Consider the following 15,852-nt stretch of genomic DNA (forward strand, 5'->3'; position numbering starts at 1 on the left):
GATAATATTTACCCATTTTACTCTTATAACAAACCTGTAAGGTAAATATTATTATTCTTAACTTTTACCTAAGGAAACCAAAGCATAGAATGCTTTTAAGTAATTTGCACAAGTTCATACAGTTAGCGGCAGAGCTGGGATTTAAACCCAGGAAGTCTTATAAATCTTCATGCAGAGTCCATGGGTTTAACCCCTATACTATGGCACCTAGTGTAGGTCAAGGCCCTTAAGAGTCTATCAAAACTAATTTGAAATGTCAATGTGAAATACCAAGGGCAAAAGCATTTCAAGTTGTTTATGGATTTGCAAAATAAGAAACTGCATGTACAAACACTCACTTATAATTTCCCAATTTATTTAGTCAAGGACACAGAAAAATGGAGTCAAGAGGAACACAGCAGAAACAGATACAGCATGTTTCAGAGTTGTCTTCTTGACCTCTGAGGTCTTTAACTGGGAACATGAAGCTGTCAGAGACCCTGTCAGAGAGGAACAGAGTTTATTTCTGCAAGACCTAGAGTTTTCTTCCCTAGAGACCTTTTTTGATTTGAGGCTCACATAAATAATCAGAAATAACTTATACGATCGCTTTACTTCTATGTAAGAGAATGTTTATAAATATTCATTTATCTTAAATCAAGATCTTCAAAGCCAGCTCTTCATCCAGATAAACATAAACAAATAAATACAAACAAAAAACAGGCAGTGCCTGAACACCCATAGCCCTATCTCTGCCTGCAGTTCTTCAACATCCTGTAAAGTCCATTTCTGTGTGCTAAGAGCAATCAGCTTAAAACCCCTTAAAAGAAGGATGGTAAAATTAAGCACAATTTAAAGAAAAGAAAGAAATATACACTTACTGAGGAAAAAAAAAACAAAACACTTTCCAGTTTCTTTGAATTCTTTTATCTCATTTACTCTTCAGACCTCTGTGAAATAAGATTTTATTATCATCAATTTACTGTTGACAAAACTGAGACACAAGAGACTTCACCTGAAGAGCACTCAGCTTTACGTCACCATCAAGACATTTTAGATGTGATAACCTCTCGGCCCATGTTCTTTCCCTTGTTTCTGATGCCATTATTAGTTATCTATTGCTAAGTAACAAATTAACCCAAAACTTAGCAACTAAAACCAGTAAGCACTAACTATCTCAAGCAGCCTCTGTGGGTCAGGAATCCAGGAGCAGTTTGGCTGGATGGTTATCACTCTGGGTCTCTCATAAGATTGCAGTCAAGATGTCACCTGGTGCTGCTCATCTGAAGGCTTGACTGGGGCTGGAGAATCTGCTTCCAAGATGACTGACCCACATGCCCAACAAGTAGTGCTAGTTATTGGCAGATGGACTCAGTTAATTGCCACGTGGATGTCACCATAGGCGACGAGCTTAATCCAGTATTAGTGATCCAGGAGAGAGCTAGATAGAAGCTGCCATGTCCTTTATAACCTGGTTTCAGAAGTCATGCTCTGTCATATCCATAATATATTATTAGCTACATGGGGAAACCTTATTCAATGTGATTTCATGTCATCAAAAACATTTGCTTAATAGGACTTTGGATGCCCTGAAATTGTCATTGTGAGAGGGGACAGCACAGGGACATGAATATCAAGAGGTGAGAGTCATCTGATGCCATCTTCAAAGATGGCTCCCACACTGTCTCTCTCATGCATTATCTAAGTATTTTTTATATTGGAAATATTAGTCATGTGGCTTTTAGTTTATTCCACCATGAGAGTGGCTAATGTTATATACTAGTTATTAAAATATTACCTCTTAGGATACGGTAGTCATTTTTTAACATGATAGTTTCTTTCAGCACACCTGGAATGAAGAGTATCAATGGGCTTAATTTTACTATGTATTTATTTAAGCCTTGGGAAAATTAGAGTTATAAAGAGAGCCAAATATTTAAACTTTTTTCCTCAATACTGTAGAAGGTTGTTAAGTAGAAATATACTCTTTATATGCATATGCAGTGAAAAGACAATTTCAGAACATCCAAAGTATCATTAAGCAAACGTTTTTGGTGATATGAAATTCAATTAATCTATTGTTTGAGAATAGTACATTCATTTAGGATTAAGGCTAAAAACATGAATTGTAATATACTGGCATTTCAATAGGTATTACAAAAACATAGATCGGTATTACTTTGTGAAGATGGTATTACCGTCTTGTCTTAGATGAGATTTTTGTTATTTTGCCTGCACCGTTGAATTCCCTCCTCTTTTTCTAGATTACCTCAAATCCAAGCCTGAGGTCTAGAAATACATGCTTTCTGATTTCTCATGACCATTTTAATTGCTCCAGGCTTTTAGGCAACTGATATGTTAGCTTGACTTAGTCATTTCACAATGTATACATATATAAAAACACTACATTATACCCTATACATATATAAAATTATTATTGGTCAATTAAAAATAAAGTATTAAATAAATGAATAGATTTTAAAAATAGTATTTTACTTACTTTTCCTGTTTTTAGGCAAAGGGCTAATTGTAGAAGTGCTTTTTTGGAATTTTTTAGCTGCAACCGCATTTCTTTCCTATTCCTCTAATATAATTTAATATAGGGATGAAAACGTTGCAAATGAGGTAAATATAAATTACTCCAATGAATGAAAAAGACATTAAAATTATCGATATATTAGTTTAAAAGCTGTGTACCTACAAAATGGAAATTTTTGCATTTGGCAGTGTGGGGCCTATAATATCTTGACTTTTAAGCAACATATTTCAAACTTGGCCTATTCTCTTTTAAGTCATTCCTTATAACACTGCTATAGAAAAAAATGTGATGGTCATTATCATTTTGCCCTGGTGAGAAGGGTTAGTTATCTAGGTGCATAAAATATGCATGCATAGACAAGTACAAAATGTGTGCAGATACGAATGAATGCATAGGAAAATACCTGAAGTCAACCTTGTAGAATATGCCATGTTCACTTTACATAGAGGCATGGTGACCTTTTTCAGTAAGGTTAATGTTAAGTTTCACTTTAGATAACAATTATTTTTCATTCCTGATTTTACAATGGTAACATGAACTTGAGAAATCATAATAAAGAGTAATGACCATTCCTCTCCTCTTTTCTATTCTAAATATTTACTACCTGATTGTCTAAGCAAGCTATAAATTTTATGTGAGTATTCACTTTGCTGCAGGACTGTGGGAGGGTGGGTCTTCTCCCCTTCTTATATTTTTGAGGAAACCAGCAAAACGAGTTAAAATTTTTTTGTATGTAGGAAAATTTTGATTCCCCTTTCTTTACTGTTTTCATGCAATTTATTTATGTCAAAATTATGAATACATTACATTTGCATAGCAGATTATGATTTTCAAGGCTTTATTATGTGTGGTGGCTTTGCAAAATGTTCACATTGTTTCACTTACATAGAGTCAATTCTTAAGCCTGGGGTGCTACATGACAGAGAGAGGAAGAGAGAAAATGCTAGATAGCACATATAATTAAACGGCATGCCTTGCTACTCTACTGCTTCAAAAATACATACCATGGGAGATATGAAACTGGCTCTCCTTCAATGGGTCTTCATTCCCATGTATCTCTGATAGTATGAGCATCTCTCTATTTTTAATGAGGTTTTAATGTTGAAAATGTTTATTTAATGTAACATGGCTCTGAAACAAAGCCAACTACTTTAGTGCTCACTCATAAACAGTGATGTAAAGCAGGGGTCAGCAACATTTTTTAAAACATATATTCCCATGAGTAAAATAAAAAAATTAGCAAAAACTAACAATATTTCCATACTGATTTTTACTTATGGTTATGCATTTCTGAACTAGTGTATTCATGCATTAAATGACCTGAGACAGAAAATTTTAAAAATGAGATAAGAATACAATACAAATGGACCTTCTGTTATTTTTTTCTCACACTCCAACTAGTCATTTATTTCTACTTTAAGATACTTGCTTTCCATTTTGGAAACTATTGTAAAGTATGGTAGTTTGAAACAAGGAGTTTAAGGAATTTTCAAGATTAATTTTAACAACATGCAACTTTACCTTATATGCTGATTTTGCTACCTTATAACACATATTTTACAACTTACTACATACTATCTTACTCATTCCTTGTATAATTCTAACCGGATTACATATGATAATAAAAACTGTATCTTTTGATGGTGAAATGACTTGAAGGAAAGCAGACCTAATTTCCAGACTCCTATGTCAGGATATCTCTCTTCTAGATTTTACATTACAAGTTTGATTATTCAGAAAGGACTAGAAGTACATTCTGTTTCTCTTTTGCTTTTATCTTATCATTCACAAGGTGGTTCTTACCAATGTAGGCAGTTATATGCAACGTAGGCAGTTATATGTTTTGATTTAGAAGAGTACTAGAAATAACCTTATTACCATTTCAGATTAACAGTGATCTTCTCTTCTAACTTCAGATTTCACTTCTTCATTCACCTGTAAGATAATTTGAAAAGTTTCACTTCTTCATTAATCTGTGAGATAATTTGAAAAGGAAAGAAAAGTTCCTGAACTGAAGAAACTTGCATTTCTAGTGTTATCTCGTTATTATATTTTGCTATGTCGTGTTATGTTGTTTATTATTTTATTTATTTCATTTGATGATATTTCTTTTAATAACCAATGTGGTGTCAGTACAACTCTTACCACGTTTGTGACGACTTTAACATTCAAGGCCAGAGATGCAAATAAATATATGAAATAACTGAAAGCATTTCAGCTACTGGGAACTGAAGAGCACATGCCCCTGTGAGACACAAATACATATTATTACATTGAAAACATTGGGTCAAACAAAGATGAAAGTGGGCCACCTCCAGTTTATATCCTGTGACTTAGAGTGTAGGATTTGTCATAAAAATCAGCAAAATGAAATAAGTACTAAGTAAGAAAATTTTCAGGGAACCCTAAGCCAAGACCTGTGAAAGTGCACAGTAAGAGCCCATTCAACTCAAATAAAAGGGTTACAGAATACTTCAGGGCAAATGTAGCTTTTTTGCTGGATGCCAAAGGATGAGTAGCACTTCCAAACATTCCACGGGGTTAAGAATAATCATGGGCAAGAGAAGAACGTGATCAATGTCATGTAAATTATGCGGAAGGTTTTTAAATGTCTTGGTGTGCAGGATATGAAATCAGGTATAACAGGAGTTAGGGCTAGAAAGGCACCTTAGGGAAAGACTTGGAGGGTCTTAAATGTTACAAGGCATTTGGACTGGATTCCAGAAGTATTGGAAAGCTATTGAGAGGATTTTCAAGAGTACTAAAACAATCTAGTCTCTTTTTTGTGTGTAGCAGTAGTTTAATTTAATTAATTAATTTATTTATTTTAGATTCAGCAGGTACATGTGCAAGGCTGTTATATGGGTATATTGCATAATGGTGAGGTTTGGGTTTCTAGGGCACCCGACATCCAAATAGTGAACATTGTACTCAATAAGTAATTTTTCATCCCTCACTTCTCTCCCAGCCCTCCCACTTTTGGAATCCTCAGTGTCTATTTTCCATTTTTATGTCCATGTGTACCCATTTTTTAACTCCCACTTATAAGTGAGAATGCAGTATTCGATTTTCTGTTTCTGAGTTATTTCACTTAGGATAATGGCCTATAACTCCATCCATGTTGCTGCAAAGGACATGATTTTATTCTTTTATATGGCTGCATAGTATTTCACTGAATATATGTGCCACATTTTCTTTATCCAATCAACCATTGACGGATGCTCAGGTTGATTCCATGACTTCGCTATTGTGAATACTGCTATGATAAACATACAAGTGCAAGTGGCTTTTTAATATTATTATTTGTTTTCCTTTGTTTAGTGGAATTGCTGGGCCAAATAGTAGCTCTGCTTTTATTTATTTGAGACATCTCCATAGTGTTTTTCATGGAAGCTGAACTAATTTACATTTCTACCAGTCATGTACAAGCATACCATTTTCTCCACATCCACACCAACATCTGTTGTTTCTTTGACTTTTTAATAATAGCCATTTTGACTGGTGTGAGGTGGTATTTCATTGTGGTTTTAATTTGCATTTCTCTGATGATTAGTGAAGCTGAGCATTTTGTGTATGCTTGTTGGCAGCTTGTATGTCTTCACAAAATATTTCTTAGAGTAGTTGGAAGAAATGGATGGGAAAGTTAAAATATGGCTTAGAGTATTAGATATGCAGTTAAAAAGCAAGAGAGAAGAAAGGTAGTATTTGCTTATTTCCGTGACTAATTGGATATAAGGAAAGGAAAATTTGAACGTAATTCTATGTTTTCCATCTAGACAACAAGATAAAGAGTGAAGCCACTGGCTGAGGCTGGAACACAGGAAGAAAGTTTAGGGAGGGACCACACTCAGTTCGGTTTGGGACATACTAGAATCAAGGGGTTAGTACTGCACACACAGAGTCTACCCATAAACAGCTGGAATTAGGTTGTGTTTTTAAAATGCGTAATGATCTTTCTAAAATAAATAGTTGATCTTACACTTTATGTATGAAGCCTGTCTGTGTTTCTTCACTGTCCCTGGAATAAAGTCCTCACAACAGAGGGTGGTATGTAGGTTTCTTCACATTCTGGCCCCTGTATTCCACTCTGGCTATGAATCTTGCCATTCTACCCTCACACAACAGGAGCTGTGGCTATCCTGAAATATTTCCATTCCCAGACTTTGATATGAGCTCTCTCTTTCAGGCCTCTTCACATGTTGGCTCCTTTGTTTGTAAGCCCCTTCCACTCACATACCCATTCCTGGCTGCCTTTGGCTGGCAGCCTTCCACTACCTAGTCCTTCAGTCTCCATGGGGATGTCAACTTCTCCAGAAAAGCTACCACAACGAGATGTTTTCTACCTGGGGAGGGAGCTCTTCAAATGTACCCTCATGGGCTCACATCTAACGAGCACTTATTAAACTAAACACAACCTATTTTACTTTTTCATCTCTCCTGCTAAGCTCTAAATCTACCTGGAAATGAGGATTCTGCCTTGTTCACTATCATGTCCCCAACGCTTATCATGGTATTTGGCATGAATGATACACTCTGTTGGAAGACTGCGTTATAGCCTTTTACTAAATATAAAATAGAGCCATTCTTATTTTAACACACTTTCAAGTTGGTGAGAGACTATTAGTACAAATGAATCCTGTCACCTTAGATTGCAGGACATTGTAAACCCAATATATGATCAGAGAAAGGAAGCTGATTTCTGTTGCTCAATTCTGGCTTCTCAGGATTTTTTCTTTGTGAATATAGTTTCTGAGAAATGGTTGTGCTGTTATATTATGGGGTAATATTTTGCATTAAAATCATGGGCATATTGATATTAGAAAAATAGTTCAAGTGGTGGGGAGAAATCCAGTCATAGGCCAGGTTGCCAGGGATACAGGAACTCACAGCAGTCAGGGAGGCTTGACATCTGTACTGTAGCCATTGTTTATTTAATGTAGGGTTAAAAGGGAATATCCTCCCATGCGAATCAAATTGTCACAAGGAAAGCAGCCCAAATATCTCTAATCTAAAATTATTAATTTCATTAAAATTGATAAAGTAAACAAGACATGCATTTTAAATAGCTTAATAAAGTCTAGATTCATTAAAGTGTTCTAATATATTATAATAACATTAATTTATTCAAATGCACAACTAAAGATAGATACCCCTTGGGGCTAAGACAGTGATGCATGATATTCTTCAACCTGTTCCTAGGAATAAATGATATCATATTGTTTTCAAGCCTTAAGTATCAAGCAGCACAATAAACCAGTAGGTTGCCATAGCAGCATATTCACATAAATTTTCGTTTCTCTCTGGTATCTAGCAGTTCTTGCTCTCCTCCTCCCTTTCACTTTTCTTTTTTGTTAAATCTGTGAAAAGCTTAGATGAGACTGATGATGCACATGTAATTGATACTGAGTTTGGCACATCTTGAAATCAGGATGCCATGATCTTTTCAGTCACTCTCCTAGATCTTTTCTTTAAAAATAATTTCCTGAATGCTCAATATTTAATATTTTTCTGCCAACTGAGAGGAAATGTATCTGTTCTAAGAAACAGACTCTATCATTGAACAATAACACCTATCATAATCTAGTGCCTACTGCATTTGGCATATATGTGCATAAATATTACACATTAAATATTTTTAAAAACATTTTAACATTAACACTTTGTGATTGGCTTCATTTCTCCCATTTCACAGATGAAAAAACTAAGAATTATAAAAATATAAAAACATAATTCATTCAGACAAGCATGCAACAATTACTCTATACCTATTAAGAATCCAACACTATAGTACATGCTTAGAATACAGTGAATAACAAAATCAACCTTGAACCTTGCCCTAACAGAGTTATACTCTAATGAGGAAGATGGACATTAATAAAAAATCACACAAATATATGAAAACTTAAAGCTGAAATGATGTTAGAAAAAGAAGTATTTGATGTTATGATGATAATTTGGCCAAGCCAAGCAGAATACAATAACCCCATACCATCACGATAACTGGAACTTTACAGAGAATTTTAGGATTACTCTAAAATACTGCATTCTTGTCATTTGGATAGGTTGCATTTTTCTTCCATTCTTGACTATATTCTACATATACACTATGAGGAGGGACTTTCTTCCATCCAAATATTTAGTGAACCTAGAGGAAGAAAAACAAACAGTAATTGATGCTGAGAGTGTATGTATGTTGCAGAGAGTGTGAGCAGGGAAGGAGGAGAGAACCTACTCTATGTTTCTCATCTCAGGCTACAAGAAGCCTGGAAGGCTGACTATGGGAAGCTAGACACAGCTGCTCTAAAAGCCTGCACTGAAAGACATAACTAAGCCCCAAATACATAGTCAAGAGGCTTCTGGTCCAGAGATATATCCAGATAGTATAGTTTTTTTAGTTAATTTTTTACCCATTAGACTCACCTCTGGATCAAACCTGGCTTTCCTGGCATAGGTGCCACATACCACTTGGCTATTTAGCTCCCTTGGTTTTATTCCCTGGCTTGACTCGATTTTCTTGAAGTATCCATGATTTCTGATTTGTCTCTCCAAACTTAGATACAATATCCTGGTTTCTACTTAGCGATTTGAATGTCAATTGCTACTTTCGGAGGGTACCAGTAATCAGAGGACCTATATTTAAATCTTGATTCTGCCACTTATCAGATGGTGCAAGATAAATTAACCTAATCTTCTTAAATGTCTGTTTTCTCACCTATAAAATGGGACTAATAACAACTACCTCCTAGGATTGCTGTGAAGATTTGTTGATATGTACATTTCAACATGCTTAAAGTTTTCTGCATGTCGATTTTTCACAGTCGTAACACGAAAAATTATTGTGTACAGTGCTGAATTTTTTTTTTAATTTTGGGATGGAGTCTCACTCTGTTGTCCAGGCTGGAGTGCAGTGGCAGGATCTCGGCTCACTGCAACCTCCGCCTCCTGGGTTCAAGCAATTCTCCTGCCTCAGCCTTCCGAGTAGCAGGGACTACAGGCGCCCACTGGGATTACCACGCCTGGCTAATTTTTGTGTTTTTAGTAGAAACGGGGTTTCACCCTGTTGGCCAGGCTGGTATCGAACTCCTGACCTCAAATGATCCACCCGCCTCGGCCTCCCAAAGTGCTGGGTGAGCCACCATGCCCAGCCACAATGCTGAAAATTTTTAGTATGAGATTACTTCAGTCATAAATGTATTGAGAACAGATAAAATGTTCCACATACATAAAGCATTCCTGGTCACATTGAAAAGACTAGAAATACAGTCTGATTCACAGCCTACACACACACACACACACACACACACACACACACACACACAGAGAGAGAGAGAGAGAGAGAGAGAGACATGTATATATATAAGTAAAACTCCATCCTTGAGAAAGGCATGATAGGATGTGTTGTGGAAGGGACCTGTATGCTATCTTAATGTCATCTTCAGAGTTTCAGGTAGAACTATGGTCCTTGAGATAATAACTATGTCATAATTTTCCTCTATGGTTCCTAACTCTCTTTCAGCATAGAAGGCATTTAATCGTAATTTGATAACCAAATAAAACCTCATTTTTGTTAAGTCCATATAAGAGTTCTACCATCACTCATGACTTTTTCTAAATCTTTCTCTTTTGTTTTAATTTGAGCTGTATCTTTAGTTCACACAACATCTTGGAATTCTACAAGCCTACAGTCTATTGCTGACATTAACATTCCTTGTCTTTGTAAATAAAACTTTTATGATTCAAGGGTTAACTTACCCCACCATATAATACCAAAGATTGATTAATAAGACCATATTGATCTGCCCACTCATATAAAATGATATATCATTATCATGTTCTCTCATAATTCCAGTCTGATAAAAGATTTATCATTATTTGAGAATGCCTCCCTCACTCTTATTCCAAGTTATTCTAATATTTAAAATGTTGTCTGATACTTCTTAATATATATGTCCTACATTAGGAATGAAGTCTTTCTGAGGCTGTTTTCATCTGCAAGTTGGTTTCTCTAGAGATGTCTGTTGTTATTCCTGACCTGGAAAGACAGATAGTGAACAATAGTCTTAAAATGTGGATTGAGACTGGATTTATATATAAAATGAATGAGGTCCAGTGCAGCTGCTCCATTTATTAATATTTTTGCAATCTTAACAATCAGTGCTGATGGCTATGTGGCCAGTTTTTTGGGGTGATGTTGCTGCAGACTTTTCTGGTCATCCCAGATAGCTGCTGCCTGGAGGGAGGTTATGACTGTAAAGTTTCTGTCCATTTTGTGAGTCAGAAATATAAGTATCCGTAGTTATCAGCAGGCTTTCCATGTGCTACTTCTGACTGACACTAGAAAATATAGGGGACTATTCTAATTCAGAACTAGTTAGTGGGTTGGGCTGTGTCACTTATGAGCTGACAGCCTTGGCTAGCAAAGCAAATAGCCTGTGGTTCACAGATTTATGAGGCATTGGCAAAAGCCAGAAGGGAGAAGAGGAGTGAGAGTTATGGTTCTCAATGTGGAGCAAACTTCTATTGGTGTCAGAGAGTAGAGGACAGCAGGGTCCACGGAAATAGAAGGATCTTATAACTATATTCCCTATGATAAAAACGCAATGAAGAAAAATGACCAGGTATTTCCAAGTAGGCACCATATAGTACTGATCTATGCCGAAGAAATGGATGCCATATTTAACTCTGAGCTCTACAGAATTTGTTTCTCCTTTTTTTTTTTTTTTTTTTTGTGGCAGGGAGGGGCAGGGTTTGGCAGGGGCTATAAGAAAGCATATTTCATTGTATAATCTAAGTCAATATAAGAATGATTCTTTTTACAGAAATAAAGTTATAGACAATCATATTAGAATAAATCAATTTTGTAAAGAAAAACATGTCATCAATTAGAGAGCTCTTTTATCATTATTTGGTTTTAGTCAAGGAGTGAATCACATTAGGGTCATATATGCTGGAGCTTCTAGCTGTGGCTCAAATTTATATATCCAGTAATTAAGGGTAGATATGTTTATATTAACAAGTTCCCCACAGTGACCAAAATACCCTTCTGTTGTAAACACCTGTTTATGTGCTGGATTCTTCTCCTTGGCTCTGACCTTCTCAAGAGCAGAGATCATGGGTTGCCCAGTCTTGTCCCTAGTCACTCAGCCAGCATAGAGCTCATCTTTGTAGCAATTTAATGAATATTTTCAGAATTGATTTGAATAATTGTGAAAGCCCGTCTTCATACCCCAGAACTCTCCAGGAAAATCACAAAAGTACATTCTCTAGACATATACACCGTATCAGAAGTCACTCTCCCACAAAGTCAGCTTTGCAAAGTCCTTCTTCCAGCCATCTACCAGATGAAGATAGGTTCTTACGTGATGTTTGAGGAGTTAGCACTTCTAAAACACACAACTACAGAAGAAAGTAAGCTTTAGATTTCTCTAGTAATTTCAGAAAAGTAGCTTTCCCCAGAGGGAAGAAAATTCCCTCGGGGAACTTAGTTTTCTTTTTTATTGGCCATAATAACCTGCCTGGCTGATCCGAGTAGCAGGAGTTGGAGCACTAATGCTCCACTCTGGTAAGGATGCACACGGTACTGCTGGCCAGAGGCCCAAAATGGGCCCACACATACAGAGTATGGATGCACTACATGATTCAGCAACATCTGTGGCTGTGCCTTCAGATACATTTAAGGGCAGGGAACTGGAAGCTAATTCACCCAGAAAGACAGAAAGACAGCCATAAGGAACATAAGCATATAGTGCCATGGAGTGTCTGAATTTACTTCCTCAAGTATTTCCCCTGGGTCTAGCCAGTTGAAGGCCCTGGTTAATTTCTCTCTCAACTCTTCGGCAGGTAAATAGTCCTACTTTTGGTCGATGGAGCACAACAGGGATTTAGTAGTCTAGGGAGTTTCTGAGTCCTCTGGAGAATGTGTCTATAACAAAGATACAGGCAAATTTAAGTTATAATGCTGAAACTTGCAAGGCAATGAAACTGGTTTTTTACACAGCATATATACTGATTAGTTAAAAACGAAGTTGTTAATGTGATGCAGAAAAATATATAATAATGACTAGGGGAATTTAGCATAAATGTTGCTAGGCTAAAAATATGAGACAGAAGAATAAAAGCTGCCATATCCATGATATTTTCTGCCCTATTATCTTATGTCAGAGTTGGAGATCATTAAATTTATTGCTCAAGCTAAAGTTTGTTCAATGTTTATTTAACTCACAGTTTTATTAATCTGATTAAAGTTTGCATTTGGGGTAAGCCAAATTCAGCTATTACATGAAATATAAGTAATTCCCAGAGTAATCAAGTATGACTGCTCATTTTAATCTGCATTTAACTACAGTATATTTCATCTAAATTCAGGTGCAAGCCACACAGTATAATGCAAAGGAGTTCAAATTGAACTCTCAGGGGATGCCATTTATTAGCATTTTCATAATTTAAAAAAATACAAAAACTTGAACACATTAAAGAGAGAAAAACTACCATGCCATTTGGACTATCAGTTTACATAGCCTATGTTGTGATCAGTGCATCTCCTTTGCAATAAACTTGGGGTAAATTGTGTAGAAGTTATTATCAAGTTGACATACTCATTGTAGGAAAATTTATATTTAAAGAGAGAATTTCTTGAAGAGGTGACTGAAGTGGGCTTACTAATGCCTATGTTGGGGGAACATCACCTGAATACCATTGACCTTTGTACTATTTATTATGTATATAGGATATCACTATTAAGTGCTTTGTAGGATTCAAATATCAGAGAAAGCATGTGCATTTAGCCTTTCCTTTTGAGGAATTTAAAACAATTCAATTTATTTGCTTTGAAAAGACTTGTATATATGGAAACTGCTAGAGAGAATAGTACAAAAGAAACATACAGAGAGAGAGATAAGAGTCCTTTAAGATAAATTAGAAAAAGAGAGATAAGTCTTAGGTTAGACCTAAATGAGGAAGGAAGAATCTGACTAGCAGAAATAGAAGGTACAAGAGATAGGCTACAGATTTAGAAAAAGGGTGAAGCAGAAGTAGGTACAACATGCATTGAGAATGGTGAAGCCATGTTAGCCTATTTCAGAGTGAGGGCCTCTGGTGGTAAATCCAGAGACGGTTGGACAATTAGTTTGAATTTGGGTATAGCTGAATCCCATACTGAAGTCCAGAGAGTTTTAAAGTCTTTCCATGGCACATTCCTAAAATGTGACAGTGATGGGACTCAACTTTAAATGCTATCTCCAATACTATATGACTGTCTCTTTCTAGGTTTAATGGAAGTTATCTGTCTGGGTTATACAAGAGTAAAGTGGTGTTGACTCTGGACTCAGAACTATCCTATCACAGTTGTAGGGTTAACTTTCAAGGGAGTTATTTAATAATATCTGAAATGACCCAGACATACTCTGGCCAGCTTACCTGGAAACCATCAGTTTGTACTTTCAGTGGAATCTTTATATTTATTTCCCTTAAACTCCTTCCTGACTTTAATAGATGAGATATTATTGGTATGGTATGTTTCATTTTCTAAAATATGTAACAGTGCCTAAATAGGACATGTAGCTATCCAAGCTCAGTTTGTTATATAGCACAAATAATCCCACAGGAACAATCTACAGCTGACATGCAACCTCACCTCCCCCAAATCTACTAATGTAAGTGAAATGTAAATTGCACCATTATCACGTTATATGCTAACGTCAGCGTAGTTGAATTGTCTATGGATTGCCATGACAACCCCAGCTAAGATAAAAATGAAACTGGTATTCACAATACATTATTTACCTAGAGCTTATTTTGTCTTCTAGGCTCTTCAATGGCCAACAAGGAATTATTATTCAAAATTTTAGCACAAGATCCATTCTCACTGTTACCAATGTGACACAGGAGCACTTCGGCAATTATACTTGTGTGGCTGCCAACAAGCTAGGCACAACCAATGCGAGCCTGCCTCTTAACCGTAAGTAATGCAATGGTACCAAAATGCTTCCAGGGGCCTCTGGGCCCCTATCCATCTGTAGAGATAAAACCTAAGAATGGAGTACGTTCATTTTAAAACTCAACCTGATGTGACACATTCCTTATACGTCACACATTCCTTACACATGGAAACTTTGCTCCCAAATCATATAGTTGTCCAAGGATTTTATAATCCCTGTAGAAGTCGACATGTGTTTAAAAAAATATGTTAGAGCTGAGAAAGGAAAAAATACATAAATAATATGGCTAACTGAAAAAGTGTCTTTTGGCTGAAGTCAGTAGATTTGGTGAGATTTTGTTGTTTTTTAAATGTATTGCATATTCTTGAAGTATAGATTAACATGGCTTGAATTTACTCTTGGTTGGTTTTCATAAAACATTCATCTTGGGGTAGCCAGAATTTCACAAGCCATACATAAAATGAAACAGTAAGTAAATGATCGTGGACAAAATATTTTATCCATATAGATAATATTTTTACTCAAAATTGTATTTTAAAATAAAACTTAAGATTTTATTCAAATAAATACTACATTTCTAATGTATCTTACTTCCTAAGGACTAAAAATTAATAAAGAAGCACAAACACAAGGATCGGGTAAAAGGATAGAAACCTCCATGAATGTTTCCTCCTATAATTAATTTTACTGCTGTTTAGAAGCTGAGTAACCAACAAATTGTTGCAGCCACAAAATATTCTTAATTTTGAAATCAAATGTTTCTCAAAATGTTCAAAGAAGACTAGAGAGAGTGTACTGTCTTTTCAGTGCCACAAAGTTATCTGAATTATCCTTATCTCTTAGAGTTAATATTTTATGGTAACTTGACAAATGTATATTTGTCTTATGATCCTGTTATAGTAAGCTATCTCTGAAAAATGCAAATATTGTATAGTTCATCATAAATATCATTTCTGTTTTGCAGAAATGGGGATGGGATATATGATGTTCCTACAACTTAAAAATATACTGTAATAAGTTTCCATGATTTATGAGCTTTACATTACCATAATTTAAGAATGCTGATGTGAAATAAAACATATCAGTTTATATTACATCTTTTATTATCCCAGCCTAATATCCTTTAGCACTCGATTTGAAAGAAAAACATTGCTTGCCATGCCATAGTTATAGTATAATATGCTTGCTTAAGTTCCTTCCATGAGGATGATTTATTTAGTGAAATTATGAATAATATAAACCATTGAAAATATTATAAAGCAGTGTGAATTCCAATTTAATGTAAATATTGATACTTCTTTGGTATATTATTAATATTTTAAATGGTTTAAATATTCAAGCACTTGAAAGAATAAATGAATTAACACGGCAAAGTAAAGAAAAATTTAAGGCTTAATA

General features: G+C 35.5%; 1 protein-coding gene across 1 annotated transcript in view; it reads left to right on the forward strand.

Annotated features, from left to right (window-relative positions):
• The window catches only part of NEGR1 (neuronal growth regulator 1), an 882,773-nt gene that overhangs the window by 676,473 nt on the left and 190,448 nt on the right, over nt 1–15,852 (forward strand). The window contains exon 6 of the mRNA XM_016940331.4: nt 14,323–14,474. Within this exon, the coding sequence (XP_016795820.1) occupies nt 14,323–14,474 (152 nt within the window). The remainder of the gene's footprint in view (nt 1–14,322; nt 14,475–15,852) is intronic.

The sequence above is a fragment of the Pan troglodytes genome, chromosome 1, assembly GCF_028858775.2.
Source record: "Pan troglodytes isolate AG18354 chromosome 1, NHGRI_mPanTro3-v2.0_pri, whole genome shotgun sequence".
Lineage (NCBI taxonomy): Eukaryota > Metazoa > Chordata > Mammalia > Primates > Hominidae > Pan > Pan troglodytes.